The 25,611-nt window shown below is 54.8% G+C and overlaps 2 protein-coding genes across 3 annotated transcripts; both read right to left on the minus strand.

Annotated features, from left to right (window-relative positions):
- Positions 1–123: 123 nt before the first annotated feature.
- Positions 124–5,947, minus strand: LOC119848683 (protein phosphatase 1 regulatory subunit 3C-B-like). 2 transcript variants are annotated; one of them, XM_043503104.1, is made up of 2 exons: positions 5,928–5,947; positions 124–2,233 (listed from the first exon to the last, which is right to left on the minus strand). In XM_043503104.1, the coding sequence occupies exons 1-2, from the start codon at positions 5,930–5,932 to the stop codon at positions 1,339–1,341; spliced, it is 900 nt and encodes a 299-aa protein (XP_043359039.1). In that variant the 5' UTR covers positions 5,933–5,947; the 3' UTR covers positions 124–1,338. The 2 variants fall into 2 exon arrangements, with proteins under 2 accessions (XP_043359039.1, XP_038240720.1); XM_038384792.2 differs by lacking the exon at positions 5,928–5,947 and adding an exon at positions 4,350–4,467.
- A 13,750-nt stretch (positions 5,948–19,697) lies between these two features.
- On the minus strand, positions 19,698–24,426 carry GINS4 (GINS complex subunit 4). The gene is made up of 7 exons (XM_038384864.2): positions 24,221–24,426; positions 23,922–24,008; positions 23,022–23,135; positions 22,423–22,520; positions 21,552–21,640; positions 20,946–21,036; positions 19,698–20,646 (listed from the first exon to the last, which is right to left on the minus strand). The coding sequence occupies exons 1-7, from the start codon at positions 24,314–24,316 to the stop codon at positions 20,550–20,552; spliced, it is 672 nt and encodes a 223-aa protein (XP_038240792.1). The 5' UTR covers positions 24,317–24,426; the 3' UTR covers positions 19,698–20,549.
- Between the last annotated feature and the right edge of the window lie 1,185 nt (positions 24,427–25,611).

Here is a 25,611-nt window from a genome sequence, read left to right on the forward strand (position 1 = left end):
TCTCACCAAAAAGTGCAACACGTGGAAGATAGACCTGAGGCGGAGACTGCTTAGTGCACTGCCTGGCACGTGCTACAGGGGTGGGAGGCGCTATCCATCAGCTGGAGAGACAGAGGAGCAGGGTTCTCAAAATACAGAGACTTTATTAAGGTTTTGAATCTATTCACAACAGCTAAAACCGGAAGGTTTCCCAGTGGTCCAGGCCCGAGATCGCAGCAGCAGCCAGCTCAGATAAGCACTGACAGTCAGTCCAGCTCAGCCTGTGTCCTGCAAGGGCTGCAGAGACACAGATGTCACTCAGAGCAAGCCAGGCTACACTGCGCACCTGCACTTTGCACACTGTCACTACACTGACTTACAGCCCTCCCAGAGGGCAGCCAGTGACACCAGACAGGTGAGCACGGTCCCCTACGTAGGCCGTGATACGAACCGACATAGTGACCAATGTGCTGTGTCACTAGCGGTCTCAGAGAAAGCCAGCCGAGCCCAGGCCAGCCTTCCTCCCACAGCAGCAGGTCCTGAAGGAGCACATCCCAATGAGCCTCTCACCACCATGCCAGGCCACCCGTAGTCTGTCATCTTCAATGTGAAGAACCTGCCAGCCACCCCCACCGGGGTAAATGAGACAGAAGCCCCAACAGCCAGGCCAGTGCCTTGTCCCGCAGCCCCTTGCCATTGAGAGGATTTAAAGTGACAGCCACTGGTTCCCTTCAGGGGGGATGTAGGCATACCTCATGGTACACATGCTGGCCATTGGGTGCAGCAGACATTCCTACTATTATCGCAGCACGGGCCTGGATGCCTATTTGTCCCAAATGCCTGGCAACTACAAGGCACTTAGGCAGCCTCTCCCATTCCTGTTTCTATGCCCACCGGGTCTGCCGTTCTGACCTGCACCCCCACCGAATCCAAAGACCCTTGGTTGCTAGGCTGGCTGGGCAGTTTTTATTGCAGCTTGGTAACTCAGTCCTTTGACCTGCCAGCAGCTTTGCTGGCCTCTGCAAACAAGCCAAGGTGTGGCCTAGCCCTTCCCCAGCTACTTTCGCAAATGATGAGACAGCAGTGGGAGATGCCCCCTGCACAATCCCTGCCCAGCCTCCCTGGCACAGTCTCTGCTAGTGATGTGTTCTGTGCTAAGAACCCAGACCCAGGATTCAAGCTGAGCTACGACCTCCAGTTTCTATGGCAGGTCCTGGTGCTGAAGCAGCGTCCACGAAGACCAGAGGGGACACAGACAAGCTAGTGACGTAGCAAGCAGTGTATTCCGCAGCGGGACCCCCGCAAGGCATTGCCTCTGCTGGAGCGGAGTATTTGTACCCACACCTAGAACTCTTGTTCCTACCAGTATGGACCATGGTTCTCCAAACGCCTCCAGGTCTGCCAGTGAGAGAGGACCAGCTCCGCTGCCTTGGAGGCGCCCAGTTGCTCCCCAGCCATGCTAGAGCCCCTTGCCAGCTGGGAGAAGGCGCTAGGAGGGGACGAGGAACTCATTTGGCGCACCTTGTAGTTGCTCCCATTGTTGTTGTCCCAGTAGGTTTTCTGCCCACACTGAAAGGAAATGCAGAACTCGATGGCTCCGTGGAGGCTGGATGCTTTGGGCAGGGTGATGCTGAAGGAGAACGTGTCCGCATCAGTGGCGCCGTATGTGCTGTGTATATATTGGCAGCAGACATCCCGGAAACTCCTCCAAGAGTCAAAGGTGATGCGGACATGCACCTTCTTCTCGTACTCGATGTTCCTGACCTTGATGGTCCCTGACAGGGACTGCTCCTGGATCAGACAGTTCTCCAAGCAGATCAGGTTGGTGTGCAGGCGGCTGCGGAAGGCCATGTAGTCGGCAGAGGGCTGTGGGAAGTCCAGTGTGTATTTCTTTGTCTCCAGGTGGGGGTCTCGCAGCTTGGGCCTGAGGCAGGTCAGGTCGGACAGGGCTTGCTGCAGGTCGCATAGGTCCTCCTCGATCTTGGAGAAGAAGCAGACCGCTGTCAAGGAAAGCCCCTTCATGTCAGCAAACACCACCCTCTTCTTGCTCCGGCTGCCCTTGGCGCTGTCCCGCCGCTCCAGCTCTGCACTGGGCTTCTGGTTCAGGCAGGAGCGGAGCGGTTTGTATCCCCGGCCACCCCGCAGCTCCTCATAGGAGTTCAGCAGCTTGCGGATGGGAGGAGAGTGGGTCAGGCAGAGCCGCATGGCAAAATCCACAGGCATGGCTGGGGGTGTGCTGAACACCTGGAATAGTCTGGAAAGAAGCACAGACATGGGGTTAGGGGTGTAGCCTGGGGTCGGGAGAACCAAGAACAGCAGGAGATATCTAGCAGGGCCAGGGGACATTGCGATCAGAATGAGAAGAGCTCAATTAATCCCTAGCAACAACCCGCCCAGAACCTCCCAGACCCACTCACTACAAATCACCAGCAACCCCACTGCCAGAGACCTGCAACCAATGAACTTAGGGCTGCTTCCTTCCACCCTGCTGGTCAACCCCCAAACTCCTGCACACTAACCACCCACCAGCCCCACATGCCCCACCAGAGACCAGCAGCCACTTGGCCTGAGAAACCAACCAACATCCACCCCCAAATCCCCCCCAAATCCACACCAGCACCCCAGCCCACCCTCTCCCCACTGACTAGTCCCCTGCTCCCCACTGTTCCCCTTCGCCCCACCGACCAGCCCCCTGCGCTCCCCTTTGCCCCACCAACTAGCCTCTTTTGCCACCCTTTGCCCCACTGCACCCCAACCAGCCTCCCTAATCCCCTTTGCCCCATGACCTCTCCCCTACACCCCCAGCCAGCCCCACCCCACACTCCCTCACCCCCAGAACAGCCCCCGCGTTCCCCTTCACCTCCCCATTTGACCAGACACCAAATGTGAACAATTGGGACAGGGGTGGGGGGTAAAAGGAGCCTATACAAGAAAAAGACCCCAAAATGGGGACATCAGGTCACCCAGCCCCTAACCAGCCCCCCCCACTCCTAACCGGACCCCCGTCACCCTCCGCCCCCCCACTCCTAACCAGACCCCCCACTCCTAACCGGACCCCCGTCACCCTCCGACCCCCCTACTCCTAACCAGACCCCCCACTCCTAACCGGACCCCCGTCACCCTCCGACCCCCCTACTCCTAACCAGCCCCCCCCACTCCTAACCGGGGCCCCGTCACCCTCCGGCCCCCCCCACTCCTAACCGGGCCCCCGTCACCCTCCGACCCCCCCACTCCTAACCAGCCCCCCCCACTCCTAACCGGGGCCCCGTCACCCTCCGGCCCCCCCCCACTCCTAACCAGACCCCCGTCACCCTCCGATCCCCCTACTCCTAACCAGCCCCCCCACTCCTAACCGGACCCCCGTCACCCTCCGACCCCGCTACTCCTAACCAGCCCCCCCCACTCCTAACCGGGGCCCCGTCACCCTCCGGCCCCCCCCCACTCCTAACCGGGCCCCCCCCCCCACTCCTAACCAGCCCCCCCCACTCCTAACCGGGGCCCCGTCACCCTCCGGCCCCCCCCCACTCCTAACCGGCCCCCCCCCACTCCTAACCGGACCCCCGTCACCCTCCGCCCCCCCACTCCTAACCAGACCCCCGTCACCCTCCGACCCCCCTACTCCTAACCAGCCCCCCCCACTCCTAACCGGGGCCCCGTCACCCTCCGGCCCCCCCCACTCCTAACCGGGCCCCCGTCACCCTCCGACCCCCCCACTCCTAACCAGCCCCCCCCACTCCTAACCGGGGCCCCGTCACCCTCCGGCCCCCCCCCACTCCTAACCAGACCCCCGTCACCCTCCGATCCCCCTACTCCTAACCAGCCCCCCCACTCCTAACCGGACCCCCGTCACCCTCCGACCCCGCTACTCCTAACCAGCCCCCCCCACTCCTAACCGGGGCCCCGTCACCCTCCGGCCCCCACCCACTCCTAACCGGCCCCCCCCCACTCCTAACCGGACCCCCGTCACCCTCCGCCCCCCCCACTCCTAACCAGCCCCCCGTCACCCTCTGACCCCCCCACTCCTAACCAGCCCCCCCACTCCTAACCGGGCCCCCGTCACCCTCCGACCCCTCTACTCCTAACCAGACCCCCCCCACTCCTAACCAGACCCCCGTCACCCTCCGATCCCCCTACTCCTAACCAGCCCCCCCCAATCCCAACCGGGCCCCCGTCACCCTCAGACCCCCCCACTCCTAACCAGACCCCCCCACTCCCAACCGGGGCCCCGTCACCCTCCGCCCCCCCTACTCCTAACCAGCCCCCCCAATCCTAACCGGGGCCCCCCACTCCCAACCGGGGCCCCGTCACCCTCCGACCCCCCCCCTAACCGGGCCCCCCTCACCCTCCGGCCCCTCCCCGCTCTCACTCACTCGCTGCAGCTCATGGCTCCGCTCCTCGCCCCACTGCTGCAGCTAGGAGCCACGGGCGCCGGTACACCCCCCCCCGCCGGCCAATCAGCGTGCGGGACACGCCCCTCGGGACAGAGCGACCAATGGGAGCCGAGAATGCTGCTGCCGCCCCGCCCTCGGAGCCCGGGGCTCAGCGCGGCCGCTCAGCGCCCGCGCGCGCCCCGGGCCGGCGGCTCCCGGTCCAGACCCCGCAGCCCGGGGCACGTGCTGGGCGCGGCGGCGGCCCGGGGCAGCTGGGATGAGGCAAGGGCCGCGCGCCGCTTCCCTTCGGGGAACGGGCCATTGCTCAACCCCTTCCCGGGACTCACCCCGTCCGCAGCCTCCCCGCCCTCGGGTCGGCCTGGCCCAGGGCCCGGGAGCAGTTCGCTGCCCGATTAGAATCCGCTCGGGCCGGGGCCGGGGGCTAACGGCTAATCCTGCCCTGCTGAACCAGCCGCCAACCCCAACCCTGAGGCACCGCTTCTAAACCCATCCGCCGGGCTTAAACCCAGCCCCTAATGCGCTCTGTGGCCAGCCAGACCTAGCAGCAGCGCCCTGGGGTGCCAGGGATTGGCGAGACCTCCGGGGGAAGGCGGAAATCTGTGCTGAGCGCTGACACGTGTCCGGCGCAAGGGTACAGCACCTGAGTACAGGGTCTAGTCTAGTGGTTCTCAAACTTATGTACTGGAGACCCCTTTTGCACTTAGAGGCTGGCTATGTGACCCCCCCATAAATTAAAAACACGTTTTTATATACTTAACACCATTATAAATGCTGGAGGCAAAGCGGGGCTTGGGGTGGAGGCTGATATCTCACAACCCCCCATGTAATAACCTTGCCTGAGGGGTCCCAACCCCCACTTTGAGAACCCCGGTCTAGTCTCTCTGTTAGTTCATGATGATTGCAGTGTATCACCACAGGCCACAGAGAGCCCCATGAAGAGCAGGACTCTTGTACTATCCAGGTGGATGCTAACATGACCCTCAGCATTGTAATAGCAGAGCACTCTGCAATCAGGACTGGCTTCATTCACACAAGGCCTGGGTGAGGTGGGAAAGTGTCCTCATGTTACAGAGGGGGAACCCAGATACAGAAAGATGCAAGGAGTTGTCCAAGGTCACAGCGTCAGAGCCAGGCACTGACCCAAGATCTCCCTTTTGCTTGACAAACTTCACAAAGTTGCTGCTTTCCAGTCTCCAGCTGTGGATGTGTGTTTGTGAACAAGGACACGCTAGCAGGTGGACAGAACTCCCAGTCTGTTCCTAGTTGAGATGCCATGTGGGGAAAGGTTTCAGAGTAGCAGCCGTGTTAGTCTGTATTCGCAAAAAGAAAAGGAGTACTTGTGGCACCTTAGAGACTAACAAATTTATTTGAGCATAAGCTTTCGTGAGCTACAGCTCACTTCATGAGCTGTAGCTCACGAAAGCTTATGCTCAAATAAATTTGTTAGTCTCTAAGGTGCCACAAGTAGTCCTTTTCTTCATGTGGGGAAAGCAGAGGGAGAGAGGCCAGACCAGGGTTTGGTATTTAGATAGCCCATGTGCACAGGGCAGTTCTCACCTCATTGACTGGGGGAAGGAGAGAAAAGTTCACAGCTTTGCAGGGCTGAGTTAACAGGGCACCAGTCCATGGGTGGCTCTGAAAAAAGCTAAAAAATGAGTTTCACAGCATCACAGTTTTCATTTTAAACTACAATCCTCAGTAATGGCCATGGAAAGACCTAACTCAGAATCCAAGGGCAAGGTAGGGGCCATGGTTTCTGAAGGTCTCTCTGGCTAGTAGAGATGGATAAAAATGGCTCACTCTGAGCTCCCTCCTCTAGTTCTCCAGTGGCTAAACACAGAGGTTTAATCCCAGAGTCTATGGCCTGCCCACCGGCTGCAACTGGAACAGTTTGTCCCGGGTTTCCTGCAGTTGCAGAGAAACACATCTGTATCTTGAGCAGATTAAGAGTCCTGGAATGGGTGAGCCCGTATTAAACTGTCCAGTAAAAATGATCAATATAGCATGTCTGGAAATAACATTCAGGTCCACCTTTACTGGTCAGCCCTCACAAGGCTTGCTGGCAGAAAATGCCAGCACTTGAATCAGTTCACCCATTCCCTGCCCCCCTACTAATCTCTCTCAAGCTGCCTAGCCACTTCCGTTAAGCATGACTGATTCCATCTGCTGACAGCACAGATCTTCATCAGCCACTGACACAACTCATCCACTGCATGCATCCGATGAAGTGAGCTATAGCTCACGAAAGCTTATGCTCAAATAAATTTGTTAGTCTCTAAGGTGCCACAAGTCCTCCTTTTCTTTTTGCAGATACGGACTAACACGGCTGCTACTCTGAAACTCATCTATTGTGGTTTTTACGTGGCTGCCTATCACCATGGTATCTGAGAGCCTTCCAATAAATGTAAACAGAAATCCCGCTCTCTGCCCGGCAGCAGAAGCAAACTTATAGCTAGCTAGGGGTGGGGAGGGGATTTTATTATTAATATGTAAAGTTCTACAATGCTGTGGGGTTTGAGAGGGACCTCTGAACTAGAGGTCAGAAACCAGAAGATCATGCAACCATCCTGCCTGATGTAGACAGATAGCAGATGCTGCAGAGATCTCCTTCCTGAGGCTTCCTACCCCTGGCCCTGTGGGATGCACACAGTCTGGAGGAACAGTAAGAGCAGGTGACATTTGCCTTTGGCTGGCATTTTACTGCAGGTCAAAGGGAGGAGCTGTCATTTCACCAGTGGACTGCACCTTCCCAGAAGTTACTCACTTGTGTGGCCTCTGGAGAGGAACCACAGATGACAAGTTCTGATTTGGGTCAAGGAGTCGGTAAATCTTCCGAACTGGGACTAGCCTGAGATCCCAGGCAGCGAGAGAGCCTCTTTCTGACTGCAGCAGCAGCAGGGCAGCAGAGGTAGACCAGTCTCAGGAGAGGGGGAAAAAAAAAAAGTTTCTGGTTGTCATTGCGCCCCCTTGGAAACTAACAGGGCTGAAAGACCCCTTGTTGCCCCCCTTCAATCTCTCCTTTGCAGGGATGCTTACCAAAAAACCTGACAACGGGTAGGCAGCTGGTGTGCTGGACCGTTGCTCTTCGTGCTGACAGACAAGGTGGGGAGGTAATATTTTTTATTGGCCCAACCTCTGTTGGTGAGAGAGAGAAGCTTACACAGAGCTCTTCTTCAGCTCCATGCAGCTCAAAGGCTTCTCTCTCTTACTAACAGAGATTGGTCCAATAAAAGATATTACCTCCCCCACCTTGTCTCTCTAATGTCCTGGGACCAACATGGCTACAATTGCACTGCTCTTCATGCTGAAGTTTTATCTCACCTTGTGCTCCTCTTTTTTGTTGGATCCCCTTGTTTTTTTATTTATACAACAGATGCAAACTCTTTGGGACTGTTACGGGTCTGTACAGCACCTAGGACTGTGGGGCCCTGGTCCATGACTAAGGCTCCCTAGGTGCTAAAATACAAATAATAATCTATCAGCCACTTCTCTGCACTACCACACCACTCCAGGTGCTTCTCTACACCAGCACACTGCTGCCAACTTAGGAGTTTAATCACTAGTCTCACAGTACTTGGTATTTCTTTAAAGTCCCAGCTGCTGGAATCACGGGAGAATCTCAGTGATGGTGGGGTGGCTGCGATGGTGGAGAAATTTTCCTTGAAGCCTGAGTGTCCAGTGCCAGCACCTAGGGCCATCATTTACGCCTGTGCAACATTTCACACCCATCTCACTCAGATGAGAATGACAATGCAATGGGGCCAGAGCTGGAGCATCAGGCTGTAAGTTAGGGGCTTTGGCAGGATCTAGCAAGAAGGCGCCAACCTTCCTGTCTCTGTAGCGGCATGTAGTCAGGGAAGAAAGTAGGGCTCCTTGGTGTAGAGTACAGAGCCTCAAAATGCTCATACTACTGGGGTCAGCAAGCAAGACTCAAGCCAGGTGAACACTAGTGGCTTTTGCCAGCACAGTGATGTCAGGTACAAATTGCACCTCATCATACCTGATTAACAGCTATGCCAGCCATAGGCGCTGATTTCCCCCTTTCCCCTGGGTACTTGACCCCCCCACCTCTGCCCCCAGCTCCACCCCTTCCATGAAGCCCTGCGCCCATTCCAACCCCTTCCCCCAAAGTCTCCCCCCCCAAGCGTGCCATGTTCCCGCTCCTCCCACCCCTTCCCAGAGCATGCTAACACTGCCAAACAGCTGTTTTGTGGCGACCGGCCAGGAAGCGCTGGGAAGTAGGTGGAGGAGCAGGGATGTGGCATGCTCGGGGGAGAGGAGGAGGTCAGGCATGGGAGGAGGGGAGCTTGGCTGCTAGTTGGTGCACAGCACCTACTAATTTTTCCCCATGGGTGCTCCAGCCCTGAAGCGCCCGTGGAGTCAGAGCCTATGATGCCAGCAACAGGTTACAGCATAGACCTGGCCTCTCAGTCTGCTGCTCTGAAAAAGAAGCAATATGGACACAGCTATGTGCACCTAGACCCTTTTATACATGGCTAAAAGCCACCAACAGCCAGCCAAGGGCACAGGAGCTGAGATGGGCAGCACTGCCCTCTGTGCACCCAGCTCACATTACACTCCACAAGGCCTCAGGGTGTGGGGAGCGCAAGGCCCTGCCATGAGGGTGGGGAGGGTCTATGGGCAGGCGCTAGTCACGCTGCCCTCCATTGCTGGCTTCAGAGGGAGAGTGTCATTGGGACATCGCAGCTGCAGAGAATGGGGCAGCAGCCAGGGAAGAGTTGCTCTGCTGAGTACCTGGAGCTCTGAGCCCTGCCAGCCGCAGCCTCTGAGAACACCTAGGGTTTACTCATTACTCTGAAACCTGTCATTAGACATTGCCTCCCAGGATCTTGCAGAGTTCAGAGTTCAGTTTCCTGCAGCTGTGGGTAAGCAAAGGAAAAGAGAATGATAATGGTGGGTCAGGACCAGTGGGCTAGGAAAGGAGCACACATGATGTGCTCCCCAGTAATCACGCAGACCCCCCCCAAGGAGAAAGAGCTCCACAGCATTCTTGACTGATAACAGGGATCCAGTTACACCTCTCCATGAATTAGCAGCATGCCCAAGGCTGCTGGTACAGGTGCCTGGCCTTTCCAAGCACCATGCCCTGGCACTGCCCAAATACTTGGGCTGTTCCTCGCAGAGACTTGTTCTCCATCAGCCCGAGCAGGCTGCTGGCACAGCAGGATCAGGGTGCCCAGCTAGCTGTGGGGAATGTGGGTCCCAAAGCCCAAGAACTCAGGCCCAGTTTGGCAGTTGAACTTAGGGACTCTAACATTAGCAGCAGTAACAGGTTTCAGAGTAGCAGCCATGTTAGTCTGTATCTGCAAAAAGAACAGGAGTACTTGAGGTGCCACAGGTGGTCCTGTTCTATTAGCAGCAATGCTCGCTCCTCCTGGGATCTTCTGATGCCAACTCCCACAAGGCCTCAGCAGCTGTTGGACGCGGCTGTGCTGCTTCCTGTAGCTAAGGTTGGCCTATGAGTGAGGAGCCAAACACCCCCAGGAGAAGGAGCTGCAGCCCAAAGCCCCAAACATGCATTCCTGAGTCACAGCTCCTGGGAGCAGGACAGCAGGTTCCTTCTCAGAAGCCCAGAGGAACCTGACATTTCCCCCACACGTCTCAGAGCACAAGGAAAGAATTCAGGGCCCACCTCTGAGCAAAAAGGACATGCCCAGGATACCCAGAGGATGATATGGAATGCAGCACCATGCACATAGGTATAATGTGCCACGGGGGCTACGGTGATGGGAAAGGAGCAGCACTGGCCTCCAGCACACCCTGCCCTGCCCACAGGAGCTTACATGCTAGTCAGAACACCACCACTCGGGACATCTGGTCTGACTTGAGTGCAAAGCCCATCCCAGCCAAGAAGCCCAAGTTCACAGCCTACCCAGAACTGCAGCAGTATGCAGCAGGGATTGTGGCTGTCAGCAGCTTGGCTTCAGCAAAGGATGGCAGCAGAAAGGCGCTAGTGCAAGGTGAGACTCCAAGTGCAGGTTTCCCAAGCCATGCCTGTCATTTTGCTCCTGGGACTGGGAAGGGGCTCATGGGAGTGTGTGGCCTATCTAAAGGCTGTGGTGTGTTAGTGCGCTGGACGGAGTTCAGTGCTTGCACGTCTGCACACGTAGCTCCCACTCCACCACACGTCTGCCTGTGACTAAGCCAACAGCTTAGGTCAGCAGATTGCTTTTTCCAAATTACCCTTTCATCACATCCCCTGTGGCTGTCACTTCCTACCCTTTGATTTAGTGACAAGCAGATCACCACCATTGGGCATTTTCCCAACAATGAAAGTACCTGCCCCCACCCTCCGCTGCCCACTTCCTGCGGGGAAGGGATCTGACTCAAACTGGAGGCTGTGGAAATCAACGCCCTACTGGTGCCCTCTCTCACCCTCCTCCTGCTCTGAGCTCTGGGCTATGAACTCATCACACAGACAAACCAGAGAACTTGAGCCACCTTGAGCAGCAGGAGTAAGGTTTGAGAGCCCTAGCCCCTGCAGCAGGGCTCACCGTACCTGGGATGCTTATTTCCAGGCCCTGCTTTCTCTTCCAGCGCTCAGCTTAACATAAGAACGGCCATACTGACTCAGACCAAAGGACCATCTAGCCAGTAGCCGGTCTTCCGAAAGTGGCCAATGCCAGGTGCTTCAGAGGGAATGAACAAGGAATCATCAAGTGATCCATCCCATTGCCCATTCCCAGCTTCTGGCAAACAGAGGCTAGGGACACCATTCCTGCTCATCCTAGCTAATAGCCATTGATGGACTTATTCTCCATGAACTTATCTATTTCTTTTTTGAACCCGGGGATAGTTTTAGCCTTCACAACATTCTCTGGCAAAGAGTTCCACAGGCTGACAGTGCATTGTGTGATGAAATATTTCCTTTTGTTTTAATCCTACTGCCTATTAATTGGGTGACCCCTAGTTCTTTTGTTATGAGGAGTAAGTAACTCTTATTTACTTTCTCCAAACTAGTCTTAAGTTTTTAGACCTCTGTCATATCCCCCCTCAGTTGTCTCTTTTCCAAGCTGAAAAGTCCCAGCCGCATTAATCTCTCCTCTTACGGAAGCCGTTTCATACCCCAATCATTTTTGTTGCCCTTTTCTGAACCTTTTCCGATTCCAATGTATCTTTTTTGAGATGGGGTGACAACATCTGCACACAGCATTCAAGATGTGGGTGTACCATGGATTAATATAGAGGTAACATGATATTTTCTGTCTTATTATCTAGCCCTTTCTTAATGACTCCCAACATTCTCTTAGCTTTTTTGACTGACACTGCACATTGAATGGATGTTACCGGGCTGTGGCCTGGGGTTGGATGGGAAACCAAGGAGGCTCCCCCCTGGCCTCCAGTGCAAGGGTAGTGACAGAGCATTGACTATTTCCTCTCCTCTGAAAGCACTTGGCAAACATTCATTAAGAAATGAAACCGTAACACCTCCTCCCTGTACAGTGGGGTAACCAAGGCACAGAATGGGGTAGTGACTTGCCCAAGGCCATACAATAAATAAATCAGAGGCAGAACAGGGCAAAGAGGTGCAGGGCCAGGTCTGTACATGTATTTACACACCTAAAGTTACAAACAGGCAGCTAGTGGGATTTCAAAAGTGCTTAAGTGCATTAGGCACCTGCCTCATTCATCTCAATGAGACTTAGGCAGGGCATGTGCCTAGGTCAGGGGTGGGCAAACTTTTTGGCCCAAGGGCCACATCTGGGAATAGAAGTTTTATGGCAGGCCATGAATGCTCACAAAATTGGGGTTGGGGTGCGGGCTCTGGGGTGGGGCCAGAAATGAGGACTTCAGGGTGTGGGAGGGGGCTCCGGGCTGGTGTGGGGATGGTGGGGGTGCAGGGAGGGGTTAGGGCTCCGGCTGGGAGTGCGGGCTCTAGGATGGAATGAGGAGTTTGGGGTTCAGGAGGGTGCTCCGGGCTGGGACCAAGAGGTTCGGAGGGAGGGAGGGGGCTCAGGGCTGGGAGTTTGGGTGCAGGAGGAGGCTCGGAGTGCAGGCTCCAGGTGGTGCTTACCTCAAGCAGCTCCCGGAAGCAGCAGCATATCCCTTCTCCAGCTCCTTTGCGGAGGCGTGGCCAGGCAGCTCTGCGTGCTGCCCCATCCACAGGCACCACCGCTGCAGCTCCCATTGGCCATGGTTCTCGGCCAATGGGAGCTGCAGGGGCAGGGTCAGTGTGCAGACTGAAGCCCCCTCGCTGCCCCTTTGCATAGAAGCTGGAGGGGGGGCCATGCCGCTGCTTCTGGGAGCTGTGTGGAGCGGCCCCGGACCCTGCTCCCCAGCTGGAGTGCCGGAGCAGGGCAAGCCCCAGAGGGAGCTCAAGGGCCAGATCCAGCCCACAGGCTGTAGTTTGCCCACCCGTGGCCTAGGTTCTTTTGAAAAATCCCAGTAGGTGCCTCTCTCCATCTTCAAATCTGGCCCCAGGTGCTGGCTCTCAGCACCCTACTCCAACTACTCAATCATAGAATCATAGAATACCAGGGTTGGAAGGGACCTCAGGAGGTCATCTAGTCCAACCCCCTGCTCAAAGCAGGACCAATCCCCAATTTCTGCCCCAGATCCCTAAATAGGCCCCTCAAGGATTGAACTCACAATCCTGGGTTTGGCAGGCCAATGCTCAAACCACTGAGCTATTCCTCCCACCCTCCTCTGCCTGTAGCCCGGGGCAGTGCTGTCCTGTGGTGATCATGGAGCATTCATGCGTGAAGGAGGGTGTTTTTGTGACACAAAGATGGTGCCACAGGTGCTGCATTTCCAAAGGCAGAAAGGGCTGAGGGCAGCAAGCTCCAGAAGTGCCCCTGGTGGAAAGATCCAGCTTCTCTCTCCTGCGTGGGACAGCAGGGGTGACTTCCCTCTGCTCTCCCCTCCCAGCTCAGACTTTGCAACTCTAAAGCAGCTGCCCAGACAACTACTGTACTTGATTAAACCCAAAAGGGTGAAGGAGAAAGAGGTCCAGTGAAAACGTGCTACAGAGAGAAAATCCAGCAAGTCTCTCCCACAGTATCTGTTTCTCCAGTGGAAACTCAACAAGGATTTGTCTGGGAGCGGCAGAGCCCATGGGAGGATTTTCATAGGGGCTGTCTGTGGGGGCAGGGCATTGACCAGACCCCTGCATGGGAACTGTAGCCATCAGCCTTTGGTGCCACTTCTTTAGGATTAAACCCAACTTCCTCTTTATGTTTGTGCCTAATGAATCTTCTTTACATAAATGGATTCATTAGGGATGTTCTAAACCACAGCACATGCCGAGCTGCTCATCCCACACTGTACTGCACACATGCCATCCCCATGCCTCCTGCTGCCCAAGGGAGCTGGGCTGCTCCCTCACATCCCCTGAGAACACGTGCAGGGGAGGCCAGGCCCTTTAAGGACTGCAGGCCTGTTCCCTTGGATACACCCAACAGACCCATGGCCACGGCAGGGGGCACAGAGCCCTGGAAGTTACTGAGGTGGCTCCCGCTTACACAGAAGAGACATGTGGGAACCAGCAAGGAAGGAGGAGCTTTTCTCCTCTATCCAGCAAGGACAAATGAATGAAGTGCCTGACCCACGGTCTCTCCAGCCTCGTATCCCAACTCCAGCAATGGTCAGACCAGCTATTCCAGAGGAAGACACAAAAATCCTGCCGTGGGCTGGGGTGGCATAACATCTTCCTAGGAGAATTTCTTCCTAGCCCTGGCAGGTAGCTTATGTGTCATGAAACATGCGGCTTTAGATTCCTTCGACATCATGTTAGCTGTCACTATTCTTATTTTTCACCTTATTTGAATCCTACTAAGCTCTTTGCTTCAGCAACACCTTGTGGCAAGGAGTCTCACAGGTCACACAGCAGGTAAAGCAGTATTTCCTTTTACTGGCTTTAAATTGCCTTTTAATTTCCTTGGGTGATCCTTTGCTTTGATTTAGATCTCCAGATAGCATGAGAAAGGGCATATACGTAGGAAAACTTCCCTTGCCTTCACTATATGGTTCAACATTTCATACACATCCATCAGGCCATCCCCTATTATCTCCTCGCTGACCTAAGCAATCCCAGGCCTTGTCTGAAGTGTTCCCAGGTTGCTACGTGTTTTCGTTGCCCTTCTCTCAACCTTCCCATTTCTGCTGTACCCTTTTTCCTGAGATGCGGAGAGAAGACCTGAAGCAACATTCAGTGCATTTCTGAAAGGCACACTCTTTTTTAAAAAAAAAAAAAAAAAAAAAAAAAAAAGGAGTACTTGTGGCACCTTAGAGACTAACAAATTTATTAGAGCATAAGCTTTCGTGAGCTACAGCTCACTTCATCGGATGCATTTGGTGGAAAAAACAGAGGGTCTCTCTGTTTTTTCCACCAAATGCATCCGATGAAGTGAGCTGTAGCTCACGAAAGCTTATGCTCTAATAAATTTGTTAGTCTCTAAGGTGCCACAAGTACTCCTTTTCTTTTTGCGAATACAGACTAACACGGCTGCTACTCTGAAACTCTTGTTTAAGTCCTCATTTTGGGGACTGGGATATGGATGCTGTTATGGCTGTAATCTACGCTAGTGGCATTAACCGTGAACAGCTGTTTGATACCTGAAGGAAGCAGGGGCTCTTGATCTAGATCCCTGGAGCAGATAGTCACAGCCCAGACGGTACTGTTGGCTTGTCTCAGCGGAGAGGCCAGAGACTGCAGGGGCCTTGCAGAAGGAGCTCTTCTCTCATCTCTAGGGTATGTCTATGCTAGAAGAGTTAATACCTGTAGTTAGGCAGCATCAGCTCAGCTGCATTGGTGTTAAGCTCCTGGTGCAGACAGGGCTCAGGCATTTCCCCACCATGGCAAGAAAATCTGCTCAGATCATGGCTAGACAGTGGTAGAGATCCTTGTGTCCCATCCACACTAGTATTTACATGATAACTAGGAGTGGGGATGCTGAACCAATGCTAGCAAAAGCAGCAGCCTCAGTGCAGAGACCCTCAGTGCTAGCTGACAAGATGCCTGCAGTCACTGTCCTGTCTACAATGCTGCTAGCAACAGAGAAGCTGAACTTAACAAGGCCTGTGGGGTACTGAATCTTAAATTACCTCACGTAGACATGACTACTGTGTCTAACCTCACACAGCACATTCCTGCAACCTTTGTGCACTGGAGTGAGGGATCAGTATGGATCATCTGCTCTGACTGGATACCATGAACAGGTTCCCTCCAGAGCCATCTCCCACTTGGGAAACCATACAATCATCAAAACATTGGGCGAGAAGTGCTCTGGAGAGGTCATCAAGTTCAGTCCCCTGCACTGAGGCAAGACCAAGTAAACCTGGACCCCAAGAGGGGTTTGTCCAACCTGTTCCTAAAATCCTCCAATCACGGGGATTCCACCACCTCCCTTGGGAGCCTGGTCCACAGCTTAATTACCCTGAGCATTAGAAAGTTTTTCCTGATACCTAACCACAGTCTCCTTTGCTGCAGATCAAGCCCATCGCTTCTTATCTGACTCTCAGGGGCCATGGAGAACAATTGATCCCCGTCCTCTTTCCAACAGCCCGGAACAGGCCTGAAGCCTCATCAGGTCCCTGCTCAATCATCTTTTCTCACGACTACACATGCCCAGGTTTTAATCTTTCCTCGCAGGTCAGGTTTTTTGCTGCTCTTCCAATTTATTCACATCTTTCTTACTGTGGTACCCAGAACTGGACACAGAACTCCAGCTGAGGCCTCTCCAGCACTGAGTGGACTCGGACAATTAACTCCCATGTCTTACCTATGACAGTCCTGTTAATACAGCCTGGAATGAGATTTGCCGTTTTTGCAACTACATCACACCGTTAACTTTTATTCAATTTGTGATCCCCCAAAGCCCCAAGATCCTTTACAGCAGAGCGAACACCTAGCGAGTTAGTCTGTATTTTCCACTGAACGCATCTGATGAAGTGAGTTGTAGCTCACGAAAGCTTATGCTCAAATAAATTTGTTAGGCTCTAAGGTGCCACAAGTACTCCTTTTCTTTTTGCGAATACAGACTAACACGGCTGCTACTCTGAAACCAGTCCCCATTTTGTAGTTGTGCATTTGATTTTTTCTTCCTGTGGTACTTTGCACTTGTCTTTTTGAATTTCATCTTGTTGAAATGTCAAGGTTGTTTTGAATCTGAACCCTGTCCTCTGAAGTGCCTGCAAGCCCTTCCAGATTGGGGTCATCTGCAAATTTTATAAGTAAGCTCTCCACTCCATTATCCAATTAATGAAAATATTGAGTAGTACTAGACCAGAACTGACTCCTGCAGGATCCCACTAGATACCCCTCCCAGTTTGACAGCCAATAATTGATAAATCCTCTTTGAGCATGATCTTTCAACCAGTTGTGCATCTGCCTTACAGTCTAGATGAAATTACTGTATTTCCCTAACATGGCTGTTACTCTGAAACCTGTATTTCCCTAGTTTGCTTATGAGAATGCCATGTGGAACTGTGTCAAAAATCAAGATATATCACATCTGCTGCTCCCCATCATCCACTAGATCAGTAACCCCATCAAAGAAGGAAATGAGGTTGGTTTGACATGATTTGTTCTTGACAAATCCATGCTGGCTATTCCTTATAAGGCTATTATCCTCCAGGTGCTGTGTAAACTCCTAGTAGAGACAGGAAGGAGTGGGGAAAGGGAAACCAGAAAAGGGATTTGGTCTCATTCCCTGGCAGGACTATTACAGAATTGCTCTGGGAAAGCCACTCCCTGCAGCCAGGTGCTGCCCAGAGCACCAGTCATTGCAGGCAGAAAGCCCAGTTAACAGGAAGGCCACAGGGACTCCCTCGAGCCACTTAGAAATTCCTCCCAAAGCCCTCCTGACCTGCACTCATCAGCTGATTAGACGAGGCCCTCTCTGTGCACATATACGGGGTGGCAGGGAGTAGGGAGATAATGTATTTGCATTAGAGTTCATTGGCTGAACCCACTGGAGTGGCCTTGTGTTTGTGGATTAGCTGTGCACCTCCCTCTCCTCTCCCTGAAGCCAATCCATTCAGACAAAAGCTAAGAGAAGGTCCCTGACCCCAATGCTGGGCACTTCTAGAAGCCATGGCTCCAAAGCAAAGTCATACAGGATTTCAAGAGGTAAAAGGCCAGCCACCAAATCCTCTGTGCAACTGTATTTGCTCTGGCAGTGGCACAGCACATGGTCTCTGCATACAGGGAGACAAAGCCTCGGGTAGCTGTGCCATAAACATCACCTGGGCCAGGCTCTCAGACACTGAAATCTGCAGAAGTCACTGAGGTTTTGGCACAAACACTCACTGCACACCACTGCTATGGGGACCACACCTCCTGGCTGCATAGCTGGTGTCTTCGCTGTAGCATCTGAAGTGTAGACAAGCCTGTAGTCACAGGAATCACTACACTGTAATTGTGGCCACTCCACACTGGGAGCTGTGTGTGCTGCTTTAGCTAGATGGCACAGCATGGTCACCACGTGGAGGGACACCAGAGCACAAGTGTCAGCTATCCATGATTCCTTAGTGGACCCCAATTTAATCAGCCCAGTGGTCCAAGTGACGATTCAACCCTTCAAGTCAAACTCTTTTGACTTGCCTACAGCCAAGTTGCCGTTCCAGTACAAGGGCTGGTCAGGAACGTGGACTTTTGCAGTCTATGATGATTATCCCATCCCCATGCTGTTGGGGGAAGACTTGGCCAATCATGTGAAGCGAGCCAAGAGGGTGGGAATGGTCACCCGCAGCCAGGCTAAGCAAGCTGTCACACCTAGCTCTGTTCCAGAAACTTCTACCAGGACCCAGTCAGAGGTGAGGGAACCGGACCCCATGCCAATGTCTGCAACAGCAGTAGTGGATCCAGTCACAGAGACCCAGACAGAGCCAGTCTCAGAACTGGAACCGGCAGAACAACCAGCACCAGACCCATTGCCAGCACTGAATCCAGTACTTGCAACCCCAACACCAGAGGGCCCCACTGAACCTGCACCAGCAGCAGCAGATAACCCTACACAAGAGGTTCAGCCAGTGCCTGAACCCCAACATCACCGGAGAGAGAGAGCGGTTCACAGTCAACGGAAACAGCCCCAACACCTGCATTGCTTCCAGAGGGACCAAACCCAGGTCCACAATCCAATGAGGAACTTATGTCTCCAGCATCAAGGGAACAGTTCCAGACCAAACAGGAAGCAGATGAAAGCCTCCAGAGAGCTTGGACGGCAGCATGGAGCAACCCACCGCCTCTCAGCTCTTCTAATCGATCCAGGTTTGTTGTAGAAAGAGGACTTTTATACAAGGAAACTCTTTCTGGTGGACACCAGGAAGACTGGCATCCTCAGAGACAGTTGGTAGTTCCAACTAAGTACCGGGTAATTAGCCCAAAGTAAAACTATTTCCCCATGTTTATTTCCACCCCTTACTGTTCCTCACATGTTCTTGTCAACGGCTCACCTTGATTATCACTACAAAAGGTTCCCCCTCCCCGCCCCCTCGCTCTCCTGCTGATAATAGCTCACCTTACCTGATCACTCTTTTTATAGTGTGTATGGTAACACCCATTGTTTCATGTTCTCTGTGTATATAAAATCTCCCCACTGTATTTTCCAGTGCATGCATTTGATGAAGTGAGTTGTGGCTCACGAAAGCTTATGCTCAAATAAATTTGTTAGTCTCTAAGGTGCCACAAGTCCTCCTTTTCTTTTTACAGCTTTTACAGATCTCTCCCGTGGGGACAGGCAGGGCCCTTTCCAGGGTGATGGGAGCAATTTAGCAAACCAACACCCAGGCCGTTCAGCATGCCATTCACCTAATGAGGTACTAACGTCAAAGCTTCCTTTCCCCATTAATACCATCAAGCTGGCAATCAAGGAAACAAGCCAGCAGCCCTTTCACACTGTGCTGAGGTAACCTGGTATTTAGCACATTCTGAACATTAAGCTATTGTTCCTTCCCGCTCCTCCCCCACACAGAAGGGTCTGCCCAACACTCTCTCCACTCCTAGCTCCCAGTCACTCCCATCTCTACTATTTGCAATGGAGAATCTGTGCATTGTGCTTTTTGGCTGAATGGATCACCTGGCAAAGGGCAGTGCTTAAAGTGGAGGCGGGCAGGTCACAAGTGGGTCACAGACCTGGCAACCAACATCCCATCAAGCCAGGATGCCAGTCTTTCTAAAGCTGCGGCTCCCAGAGTTTGACACCGACCACCCGCTTTTGTTGGGCCACGGTAAGCACAGTGCCCCTGTGCTTTACACCCAAGAGGAGGCACTCGTACAGACCTGGAGACTGGAATGCTCATCGGGGGAAGGCTGAGCGGCCCACGTCCAGGTCATGCTGGACGCAGTCTGGAACACAGGCTGCTGGCTTTCAGGAAAAGCCACAGATTGTTTAATGGGTGCCACGAATACACCAAAGTGAATCAGAATTGCTGTCAGGGATGCAGACGCCACCTCGTCCTCACTGATAGCTAGAGCAGAGATACTCCAATGGTTTATTTATGTTCTCTCAGGCCCATCAGTGTACTTGCCATCCCTGGGCCTGTAAGCTCCACAGCTCCTGCAGGTTCCAAACATGACCAGCCCCACCCCAGGCCATTCAGGGCTGTTACCTGCTGCAAACCCACACAAGCACTTACCCATTGTCTAATCCCCTCCCCACACTACATTTAAGTATCTCTCCTAATTTAGCTGCACAGGAGGCTTGGACAGGATCTTGGGCAGTGGTGCCCTTTTAGGCACGCATGGAGATTTTACTGTTGTCTTTATAACGTACCTCGCTCACACTGGCACATCCTGCTCCAACAGTCACTAACTCATTCCAGGGGGTTCTTGCCAGCCAGCTGCAATATCCGGAGTGTAAGCAGGGCAATGGTGCCACCTGCTGGCTCCATAACAGAGCAGTAGCTTTGCAGAGGCTGCAGCTGGATGGAAGACCGGACTCAGCTTTCTTTCAGCAGCAGTGTCCTCATCCCCACACAGGGGCACTTGCTGATGGCACCTTTATCTGGCTGTTTATCTTCCTGTCCTCAGGCTACAGAAAAACTGAGCTGCTGGGCCCCCAGGCTGGGCCAGGGGCAGGATGGGTATTTGCAACTGTCCACAACTGTTGTGTCCCCATGCGCTGACTGGCACAACGATGCTCTCAGGTGGTCTTGTGCACGGCACTCGCCCTCCCAGACTGTAGGGCCTCCTGCCTGGCCTCTAAGTCTTGTGATGTTTCAAATTAGCTGAACTGCTCCTGAGGCCACTAGGGGGGCAATGGTTTTGTATCTGATCAGATGCTGTGAGTCTTCCTCCAGGTCAATCACATATTCTCTGAAGGGGAAAAAGACAGGTTCAGACGGAAGGGCGGCAGCAAGCTCAGACTGAGAGGAGAGAGGTGCTGCATTCTCCTGAGGCTCCTGCTTGCTTTTGAGGGTTTCAGCGGCAATGTGACCGGATTAGGCAAGGAGGAGGGGTGTTGCTCCATCCAGCCCACCCACCCACAGCTGCACAGGCAACTCACAGAGATGCCCCCAGCACTCTCTGCTGCGGGAAGCTGAGCAGAATACAGTCAGGATGGCATTTCTAAGGCACGTGCGTATCAGTGCACAGCAAAGCAATAGGCCACCTACCTCTGCTCATCGGTCTCTGGCTCCACCAATATGTTTTCCTGCCTCTCCTGCACCCTCAGGAATACAAAGGAGTCCAGGTTGGGTTTGGGAACTGCAAGGAAAGCGACACACTCAGCCCTGACCCCTGGCTCAAGTGACTGAGATCAGGGCACTTTGTGCTGCACAAGCCACTCCTGGGAACAGTCTCTGCTCCTCTGCAAGACCTTCACGAGGAGCTGGGATGCTCATGAGGACACAGTGCAATGCTGATCACTAGCACCACAGGCGACTGGCCAGCCCCAAATGCACCAGCCAACACATATTTGAGACGGCCGGAGAGTCAGAACACAGAGACCAGTGTGAATAGCCTGGTGACCCCCTTGTCTCTCCCCAGAGGGCGATTCTAGGAGAGGGCTGTGCAAACATATCCAGACCACCTTCTAAAGGGCCAGCAGTGTGGAGAGGGCCATGCTCAGACACCTGCCTCTTCCAAGCACTCGCCAGAGCTCTAGCGCTTACACTGCTTGCTCTCTAGGACTTCAGGTTACTCCAGGGCTCCTCCAGGATGTCCCCCCAGGGAGCCACTGTTAGAATCCTATTGCCTGTGCTGAGCCGAGCTTCTCTTACCCAGCCTCAGGAGATCCACCTTCTGCAGGTTGGGAGGCATGTGTTTCAGGGCCACGTTTTTCAGGTATGTTTCTGTGTTCGCCATGTACCTGAAACAAGCAGCCCTTATTGTCAGTCAGATCACGGCAAAAGCTGGTGGGCCAGAACTGACTCCAGGTACCAACAAGACACGCTGAACCCGCAAGCACGACGGGAACACAGCAGCAAGCGGCTTGGTCTCGAGGGGCAGAAGCTGAAATGAAGACAGCTCTGCTCCAGCAAAACGGGGCATAAAAATCCTTCAGCGCCCAAGGGCAAGCCTATCTTCATGGGAAGGTGACACAAAAGGCAGTGAGGGCTCTTCCCTGTGCTGCCCAAGTCCTGCCTGTGGGAACTTTTCTGGCATAGTTTAGTGGGTGGCTGAAGTGAGACTGCCCCAGATACCTCCTGGGCCAATGGCCTGCCACAAACTGCCCACAGAAGGCTGCTTGGAGACAGGAGAGGAAGCTGTGCAGCAGGACGAGGCTCCTGTCATGAATCTGGCATGCACACGGAAGGAGGCAAGTGGGCTGACTCCAAACTGATGAAGGCTGAGCGGGGATCTTTTTTCAACCCCTTCCCAGACCGTCAGGAGTGCTCAGGGCCAAGCCTCTAGCTTCACTGCAGGCCCAACAGAGAGCGAGGGACTTGTTAACTGGTCACTAGGGGCCAAGGTTTTTCCAACCAAGCTGCCACGGCCAAGTTTGCCAAGGGAGGATCTACAGCATGTGAAGCGGAGGCTCAAAGGAAGAGCCAGAGTGCTACAACCCCAGTTCTGGCGTGGACCTAGCCAGCGCAGTAGAACAAGACCTGGCTCACCCTGCTGCCCAACCCTCCTTCCATACCTACTCACTCTTTAGCAAAGGCAAACTCCTCTGGAGAGAGGATGGAAGGCTCTCCTTCCGCTCGGGACTTCTCCTTCTCCAGGATATGGGGGAAAAATTTCTCAATCTGCCAGGGGAAAAAACACCCCCAAAGAAGAGTCAGCTGTGATCGAAACAGAGAGCTCCGTCATAGGCAGCTCCCAGCATTCTCCCTTCTATAGCCAGAGGGAATCTGTCACTGCAGATTGGGGAGGTGTAGAGGTGGCACATCTGCCCTGGGATTAGTTCCGGACCCACGCAGGGCTGTCTGCGCCTGAGAGGTGGGATGGCAATGGAGTTTCCAGGAGGAAGACTGCACTGTGCTGACTCTCCATAGGGTAATGAACATGCTCACCACAGCACTGTAACCCCCCCACACCAAGTCACTGCAATACCCAGAACAAGGTGCTGCGCTTGACACCAATGAGGAATGGATTCCCCAGGTGAACCTTATGGTCACTCTAACCAAACATGTCAAGGGCCCATGACTCAGAGCCCCGGACCAAAGCAATATGCTTTTGGTGAGGCCAGAACGCCATGCCTCCAGCCACTCTCCTAAGAGTCACCTTGCCATGGCACAGGGTGTTACCTTCACAAGCCTGCAGCGCAAGTAGCTGCTGAGGACATAGCGGATCCTCTCAATCTCCATGCGGTGGATGCTGACCTTCAGGTCTCCGTGCTTGGCTCGTTTCAGATTTGACTCCTGTGAAGGGGCACATGGGGGGAATATCAGACTGTTCAAACACTCAATAGCTAAAGACACAGAGAGGCCAATGTCCGCAGACAGAGCCCCGGGAAAGAGCTAGATTGCAGCTGCCTCTTGCAGACAGAGCACCTGCACCACGAATGCAGGTTACCACCTCTCACTGCCACATGGGAACCAACACACGGGACAGCTCCTTGGAAAAGGGAATCCAAGAACCACATGCCAGATTTTGCAGCATATATGATTTGGGCAGGTAATGGCCATTGGCCAAGATTGCAGATGGTTGATTCTGTCATCCAGGCAACTGTGAGTCTGCCTGGAGCAGGAGATTTACACCACTCTGTAGCAAACAACTGCACAAAGAACCAGGAACTGAATAGCAGCACTGCCCCATCACCAGCCCACTCTGGCGAACAACAAGCTGCAGGCCAGGATGAACAGCAACCATGCTGGAGGCTCTATAGCATAGCAGACAAGGGCAACAACAACAGCTGACGCCAATATTAACCTCTGTGACTAACAGCAACATGCCAGGAGCCTGGGTGCTCTTGCTGCTCTCAGCACATAGTATGAGCCATCACTGCTTGGGCAGAGCACACAAGTTAACCACAAGAGGCTCAGAACTACATCCGCCCTATGTGGGGGACACTGGTCAGGGGGACGGATAGAAGCACTGGCGGGAGCTGGGGCAGGAGACCCCAGGGCACTGAGTTTAGCAATAACAGTATGAACCTGCCCAGCCATTCCCATCCCCTGCCCCCACCTGTGCCTCCAGACACGCACCATGTGGTCCAGCTGCTCCATGACACACTCCACGATTTCAGACTTGCTCTCCAGCAGCTCTGGGGCAAACTTCTCGTTCAGCCAGGCCTGCCAGCACAGCAGGAGAGTGAGCCACAAACCGACCCAAGACTGAGCCCCCCGTGATCTGACCCACCAGCCCCTATTCCCCTCCCAGAGCCGGGCTTGAACCCGGGAGTCCGGGCTCCCAGCCCCTCCCAGCCCAGAGCCGGGCTTGAACCCGGGAGTCCGGGCTGCCAGCCCCTCCCGGAGAGAGACCCCGGGAGTCCGGCCCCTCCCACCTGCTCCAGGCTGCGGATGAGCTGGGCGGGGGTCAGCACCAGCTCCTCGCTGCTCCCGTCCGACTCCAGCTCGCGCGGCTCCGGGCCCTCCGCCATCCCGGCTCGAGCCTCCCGCCAAACGCACCCGCGCGCGGTGACGTCAGCGCGCTCCGCCCGGCGGCCGGGGCGTCCCCTCGCTCTCCAGGCCGCTCCCCGCCCCCACCCCCGGCGGCGGATCTGTGGACGGACAGGCGGGTCTGAGGAGAGACAGACGGACACGGGTGGACGGACAGGCGGGTCTGAGGAGAGACAGACGGACTCGGGTGGACGGACAGGCGGGTCTGAGGAGAGACAGACGGACACGGGCGGACGGACAGGCGAGTCTGAGGAGAGACAGACGGACACGGGTGGACGGACAGGCGGGTCTGAGGAGAGACAGACGGACACGGGTGGACGGACAGGCGAGTCTGAGGAGAGACAGACGGACACGGGTGGACGGACAGGCGGGTCTGAGGAGAGACAGACGGACACAGGGGTGGACGGACAGGCGGGTCTGAGGAGAGACAGACGGACACGGGTGGACGGAGAGGCGGGTCTGAGGAGAGACAGACGGACACAGGGGTGGACGGACAGGCGGGTCTGAGGAGAGACAGACGGACACAGGGGTGGACGGACAGGCGGGTCTGAGGAGAGACAGACGGACACGGGTGGACGGACAGGCGGGTCTGAGGAGAGACAGACGGACACGGGTGGACGGACAGGCGGGTCTGAGGAGAGACAGACGGACTCGGGTGGACGGACAGGCGGGTCTGAGGAGAGACAGACGGACTCGGGTGGACGGACAGGCGGGTCTGAGGAGAGACAGACGGACACAGGGGTGGACGGACAGGCGGGTCTGAGGAGAGACAGACGGACACGGGTGGACGGACAGGCGGGTCTGAGGAGAGACAGACGGACACGGGCGGACGGACAGGCGGGTCTGAGGAGAGACAGACGGACACGGGTGGACGGACAGGCGGGTCTGAGGAGAGACAGACGGACACGGGTGGACGGACAGGCGGGTCTGAGGAGAGACAGACGGAGACGGGTGGATGGACAGGCGGGACTGTGGACAGACAGACGGACACAGGGGTGGACGGACAGACGGGTCTGAGGAGAGACAGACGGACACAGGGGTGGACGGACAGGCGGGTCTGAGGAGAGACAGACGGACACAGGGGTGGACGGACAGGCGGGTCTGAGGAGAGACAGACGGACACAGGGGTGGACGGACAGGCGGGTCTGAGGAGAGACAGACGGACACGGGCGGACGGACAGGCGGGTCTGAGGAGAGTCAGACGGACACAGGGGTGGACGGACAGGCGGGTCTGAGGAGAGACAGACGGACACGGGCGGACGGACAGGCGGGTCTG

This window comes from Dermochelys coriacea, chromosome 26 (genome assembly GCF_009764565.3).
Source record: "Dermochelys coriacea isolate rDerCor1 chromosome 26, rDerCor1.pri.v4, whole genome shotgun sequence".
NCBI classification, from domain to species: Eukaryota; Metazoa; Chordata; order Testudines; family Dermochelyidae; genus Dermochelys; species Dermochelys coriacea.